Genomic DNA, 6,693 nt, shown 5'->3' on the forward strand with positions numbered 1-6,693 from the left:
TAGAAGTGCGAGCACAAGTAGTATTGGCTGTTTGAAGCAGAGTGGTATTTGTGGTGCTAGCAGTAGTAGCAGCAGAGGTAACAGAAGCAGTAATCTTGCTTCTATTGACTCCCATCAAAGTGCAAAGTGCTCTGCTCATGGTGGATTAAGATGAGATCAAACTGAGTCCTGTCTGGAAGATGGGACTGGATCTGATCCGGTCTTGATGTCGGGTCTTTGTTAATAATACAACATAGAGTACGGTCTAGACCTGCTCTGTTTGGAAAGAGTCTGAGTATAACGTTTGTTGTGATTTGGCGCTATGTAAATAAAGATTGATTGAATTGACTACAAAATTCGTATCAAACAACAACAACAAAAATGTAACTGACAAACCTGCTACTAAATGAATACTACTCTAAAGCTATTTGATCAAAGCTGGAGTTATTACAAGGTTGAATAACAAGATTGTAACCTGGGACAGACGGTACCTCAATAAACGTGTATCAATCAGACTTTTCTGTTGAGAGCAACTGCTCCCCATCTTCAGATAGCTTCGAAAGACTGAAGCGGTTTCTAGAAACGGGTGAGATGGTGTGTCTGCGTTGGGGCTTTCGAGAAGAGCTAGACAGAGACGAACTCTTTGGACGGAAATCAGTGGGAGGGAGGGCCGGAGACGGGCTGGGCAACACGACATCATCATCCAAGAGAGAAGGACAGCTGTTGGTTGAGACATCAGGCACTGAGCCTTCACTGCTTGGTGGTGCTCTTACAGATTCTTGGCTGTGACTGCTCTGCACATCAAGAGTCTGTCCTGACTTGAGTTCATGCAGTTGTTGAGTTAGTTGCTTGATCTTCTCATCTTTACCAAGAAGCCTTTGGTTTAGGTCCTCAATGGTTCTCAGAAGCTCCTCCCTGGGATCGACGTCTTCAGCCTGGTTTTCTGGAGGATGAAAATCTGCTCCATTTCTGCTTTTTGTAGTTTCATTGAAAAGTTGCGGCAAAATAGGCCCTTTTAGACACCCTGCTGTTTGAACACAAAAATATATGTTGAGTTAGTGGTAAGATTTTAATTTGATGACTCTAACTTCTCAAACAGAAGAGAAACAGAGTGATTCCAGGATGAGGACAGAAACTTCTTCCTTTAACAGTATCACTATTTCCAAAGATGCAATAAGGCGTGTTTCGACCGCAGGAACTGTACCCCGGAACTAGGTGCGTTTCGACCGGAGGAACCAGGGTCTAAATTTAGTTCAGGGGTAATTAATCTCCCCCCTGAAAAGCCCCTGCTTGGGGGGTAGTTCTCTTCAAAAGGTCCTGGGACTTTCGGTTAATCGTTACGGTGTTTGTGGAGTTTACACAGCTGTTGAAACACAGAGGGAGTTCCTGGGAATGCAAACTAGTTTAGTTTTTATTAAGATTTCAAAATATTATTTAATATAATTTTTTTCCTCCATACGTCACTGGCCTGATTTGCACAATCTACCCGGGACTTTAGCCCGCGGTCGAAACGCAGACAACAATGGGGGCACAAGAACCTTTTAGTTCAGGGGAAAGTAGTTCTGGGGGCTAAAAGACCCAGGAACTCTTGGTCCAAATGCACCTATAGTCACGTCTTTTGTCTTTGGCTAAAGAAGATGTTAATAAATTACGTAACGACTACATAATGGAAGCAATGGCTGTTTCCAAAACCTCCCACTATACTAGCAGTACGTACTGATTGGGCCAAAATTCAGTATGTAGTATGTGAACAAGAGCAAAATCTGCAGTATGCCAAAACTACCCGGATGTCGTACTGATTCGGGAAAATGTCTCAGGATGCATCGGACCAGTCTCTCACGTACTGTTACCCATAATACACAGCGCTCGTTCCGCTTTTCTTCTTTTTTAAAGCTAGGGTTGGTCGTCACGGAAAGCTAGCATGAATTTGAATGTCGCATTTCCTCAGGATTCCGTCTAACCCCCCCCTCCCATCGTAGCTCCTCCAAAACGACCCCCCCGCTCACATGCACGAGCGCCGCTGATTCGCGACCGCATGATCGCGACTGATTCCAAATCCGGTCCTCAGCACATCGTTTGTGTTTTGCACTACATCAACTCATGTCTCACTCAGGGGTAAGAAAACACCAAAACATTCTCATAGTGAAAGTTACAAACACAAACAAACATGGAATGTACGCTTTGCAGGAGGCGGGCTGAACGGCAGGACGAGATTTGATTGGATTCATAATTTGGCTCCTGATGGCAGGGATTGGTTGGTGTTTTCCCAGGTTTACTCCGGCTGTAGATAGCGGCTTTTTCCTGCTCTTTTTTAAGAACACATTATGTATTGATTACCATCAGGACATAAAGATCATTTTAACCAGTATAACAAAAACTGTATCTAAATCTGACTACCAACCCCAGCTTTAAAGCTAGGGTTGGTAGTCTCGGAAAACCAGCATGAATTTGAAAGTAGCTTTTCCTCATGACTCCGTCTAACCCCTCCCCTCCTCCCTCGGAGCTCCTCCAAAACGACGCCCCCCCCCGCTCACATGCACGAGCGCCGCTGATTCTCGACCATATGATGGTGACTGATTCAAAACCGGTCCTCACCAAAACATTCTCATAGTGAAAGTTAAAAACACAAACAAACATGGCTGCTGTTAGCACTCACAACTATCATGCTAGCATTATCCAGTTGTACTGGTGACACGATATCAGGAGAAAAGTTATAACACATATATAACACTGTAACAGCTCTACTGTTTGTTAAACCTGTTCAGTGTAGATGTTCTTAATTCCTACAGTGTTGACGGTCAGTGAAGGCATCAGGAGAGGTGTAGAGTGTGTGAGTGGGAGAGAGGAGAGACAAGAGGAGAAGTTCTTCATTCATTCAAACATTGATTGTTGTTTTGTTGGTTGGCGTGATCACGGCCGACAGTGACCGGTTATTTAAGCTCAACGTGTTCACGAATTGGCTCGTCATCACTACAGCGTCCGGACGGACGCTACAATAAATCTATATTTTCTGTAGGACTTACTGAACGTCATTAATTATTCTGCTTGTTGGTGAGAGCTTTTTAGACTCTGATCCGGACTACAGTCCTGAGCAAAGCACCTCATCAGGTCAGAGGGGACAGGCCCGAGGACGAGCGAGAGGGGCAGTCAGTAGAGTCAGGGGAAGTAGAGGCAGGAGACGGGGACTCGGAGGAGTGAACGCCGGGGAAATGTACGCGCAGGAGGAGGAGGGCAGAACGGCTGGACGGGATTTGATTGGTTTAAAATTTGGGGAGCCAAAAAACAGTGATTGGTTGGTGTTTTCCCAGGTTTACTCCGGCTGTAGATAGCAGCTTTTTTTCACTCTTTTTTAAGAACACATCATGTAATGATTACCATCAGGACATAAAGATCATTTTAACCAGTATGACAAAAAGTGGATCTAAATCTGATTACCAACCCCAGCTTTAAGGGGGCACTCAGTTTTTACGTACTATGAAAACTACTAAATTCCATATACAACAACTTCTTAACTTTTTAAATCATAAGTGATGCTAAAGAAGAAGTTTATCTATCAGCTTGGCCGTTGTTTACTTCTCCTTTCTGAAACCGGAAATCCAGCGACGCCTGGCCCAGCGTACTGCAGACCAGATCCATCAGAACAGACAGACTACAGACTAAATTCAAATGCAGTACATAGGTAGTATGTAGCAGGCCGTTTCGAAAACAGCCAAACTGTCACGTCCTCTTAAAAGAAACAAGCGCTACCAACTTACCAAGACTATTCTTGCAGAAGTAGGCGAGGCATGATACACAGAGAACCATCAGAGGCACAAATACAGCGATGATGACGGGCACAGTGCAAGACCTCATGCAGCCGCCTGAGTAATAAAGAAAAAACTGAATGAAGTACATTATAGAACAAGTCAGTGGAGTCTTCTTTAGAAACTTAGGAATCAGAACATCTAATTTAGCGGGGTATTACGCAACCACCAGCTATCCACACATTATCCCTCACTTAACTACAGCATGAATGAGAACACAGTTGATACCAGTGGATTCTAAAGGTTCAAGCATACCTGGTATGTGAATCTCTGCGACTCTCCTCATGTTGGGCAGGTTGACCCAGCAGGCGACTCTGTGATGAAACAATATCAATGTAAGTTTTCCTGTGTGTCAAAAGGAAGATGAAAAGGAAGTACAGTCATGGCCAAAAGTTTTGAGAATGACACAAATATTACATTTTCACAAAGTCTGCTGCTTCAGGGTTTTTAGGTGTTTTTGCCAGATGTTTCTATGGTATAATGAAATACAATTAGAAGCATTTCATAAGTATCAAAAGCTTTTATTGAGAATTACACAGAATTCATGCAATAAGTCAATATTTGCAGTGTTGACCCTTCTTTTTCAAGACCTCTGCAATTCTCCCTGGCATGCTGTCAATCAACTTCTGGACCAAATCCTGACTGATGGCAGTCCATTCTTGCATAATCAATGCTTGGAGTTTGTCAGAATTTGTGGGTTTTTGATTGACCACCCGCCTCTTGAGGATTGACCACAAGTTTGTGAGAGAGCCCTCTCCCTTGACCGAAAAGCAACCCCACACATGAATGGTCTCAGGATGCTTCACTGTTGGCAAGAGACAGGACTGATGGTAGCGCTCACCTCGTCTTCTCCGAACAAGCCTTCCTCCAGATGCCCCAAACAATCGGAAAGGGGATTCATCAGAGAAATGACTTTACCCCAGTCCTCAGCAGTCCAGTCCCTGTACCTTCTGCAGAATATCAGTCTGTCCCTGATGTTTTTACTGGAGAGAAGTGGCTTCTTTGCTGCCCTCCTTGACACCAGGCCTTCCTCCAAAAGTCTTCGCCTCACTGTGCATGCAGATGCACTCACACCTGCCTGCTGCCATTCCTGAGCAAGCTCTGCACTGGTGGTGGCCCGATCCCGCAGCTGTAACACCTTCAGGAGACGGTCCTGGCGCTTGCTGGACTTTCTTGGGCGCCCTGGAGCCTGTTTGGCAACAATTGAACCTCTCTCCTTGAAGTTCTTGATAATTGGATAGACGGTTGACTAAGGTGCAATCTTACTCGCTGCTATAAACTTCCCTGTTAGGCCCTTTTTGTGCAATGCAATGATGGCTGCATGTGTTTCCTTGCAGGTATCCATGGCTAACAGATGAGGAACAATGGTGTCATGCACCATCTTCCTTTTAAAGTGTCCAGTCACTCAATCATGACAGATTGATCACCAGCCTTGTCCTCATCAACACCCACACCTGTGTTAATGTGTGTGACACCTGTGTGTCATTGAAATGATGTTAGCTGGTCCTTTTGTGGCAGGGCTGAAATGCAGTGGAAATGTGTTTTTGGTGATAAAGTTCATTTTCAAGGCAAAGAGGGACTTTGCAATTAATTGCAGTTGAGCTGATCACTCCTCATAACATTCTGGAGTATATGCAAATTGCCATTATAAAAACTGAAACAGCAGACTTTGTGAAAATTAATAGTTGTGTCATTCTCAAAACTTTTGGCCATGACTGTACAGTTCACCTGAGTCTGAGTCTAAAACTCAAAACGAACCTGTTGACTGCGGTCGGCAAAGTCGCTCTCCTCGTGATGTTGAAACATCCCCCGGAGTTGAACTCCTCTTTTGGGTCGTCCACACTGATTTTGTTTCCATGATCATCCAGAAATGTGATCTCAGGCTTCGGGAACCAGCAGCCGGCGTCACACTGCAGAGTTACTCCACCGCCCCCATCTGGGACAACTGAGAGTTTGGGCTCAGACGCTGCAACTACAAAAACAAAAAAAACAAAACAAGGTTGACCTTTGAACTTTCTATCCACAGAGCATATGTGCCGCTCTAATGCTGCCTCAACTGGTCAGTTTGTGTAAGTGTGTGACTTTGGTGATCCAAGAAGCTAACACATGGAGCAACTCCTGTGTGCTGTGGGGTAAAATGACTGATGTGCCAAAGTAGTCTTGCTGGGATCCTGGTTTAAAAAGTGCATTCACCGCTCATTGTATTGTCCAGGGATCCTTTCTCTAATCTTAGTTAGTACATTTAAAATTCACATAGTGGCCACCAATACAAAAAACAAAAACTTAACAATAGTATGGGAGGTGGAGCCTTCAGCTATCAGGCCCCTCTCCTTTGGAATCATCTACCAGTCAGGGTTCGGGAGGCAGACACCCTCTCTACTTTTAAGAGTAGGCTTCAAACTTTCCTTTTTGATAAAGCTTATAGTTAGAGCTGGATCAGGCTTGGACCAGGACTTTGTTATGCTGCTATAGGCTTAGGCTGACACACTGGGATCCTGTCTTTCCCTCTCTCTCCTCTCTCTGCCTGTCTCTCACTTTAACTCTTCCTGTCCCATTAAAGTTACTAACCATAGACCTTTCTGGAGTCCCTGAGCTCCCTTGTCTCGTAGGTTCCTCTGGATCACTGCTGTAGATTCCTTTTTTGGGTCTGTCATTCATCCTTTCTTTCCTTCCTTCCTTCCTTCCTTCCTTCCTTCCTTCCTTCCTTCCTTCCTTCCTTCCTGCCTGCTTTCTTTCCTTCTTTCTTTCTTTCTTTCTTTCTTTCTTTCTTTCTTTCCTTCATTTATTTCATTCCTATCTTCCTTCCTTTTTCTTCTTTCTTTCTTTTTCCTTCTTTCTTTCTTTCCTTCATTCATTTTTTTTTTTTTTTTTTTTTCCTTTCTTTTTTTTTTTTTTTTTTTTTTTTTTTTTT

General features: G+C 44.0%; 1 protein-coding gene across 1 annotated transcript in view; it reads right to left on the reverse strand.

The window, feature by feature from the left end:
• Nucleotides 1–287: 287 nt before the first annotated feature.
• LOC117807019 (selection and upkeep of intraepithelial T-cells protein 5-like) overlaps nucleotides 288–6,693 on the reverse strand; it is a 264,155-nt gene continuing 257,749 nt past the window's right edge. Inside the window, exons 2-5 of the mRNA XM_034676058.1 lie at nucleotides 5,541–5,754; nucleotides 4,038–4,096; nucleotides 3,735–3,839; nucleotides 288–1,006 (exon numbers count right to left, since the gene is read on the reverse strand). Of these exons, the coding sequence (XP_034531949.1) occupies nucleotides 486–1,006; nucleotides 3,735–3,839; nucleotides 4,038–4,096; nucleotides 5,541–5,754 (899 nt within the window). The 3' untranslated portion in view covers nucleotides 288–485. The remainder of the gene's footprint in view (nucleotides 1,007–3,734; nucleotides 3,840–4,037; nucleotides 4,097–5,540; nucleotides 5,755–6,693) is intronic.

This window comes from Notolabrus celidotus, chromosome 23 (genome assembly GCF_009762535.1).
Source record: "Notolabrus celidotus isolate fNotCel1 chromosome 23, fNotCel1.pri, whole genome shotgun sequence".
In the NCBI taxonomy this organism is placed as follows: Eukaryota; Metazoa; Chordata; class Actinopteri; order Labriformes; family Labridae; genus Notolabrus; species Notolabrus celidotus.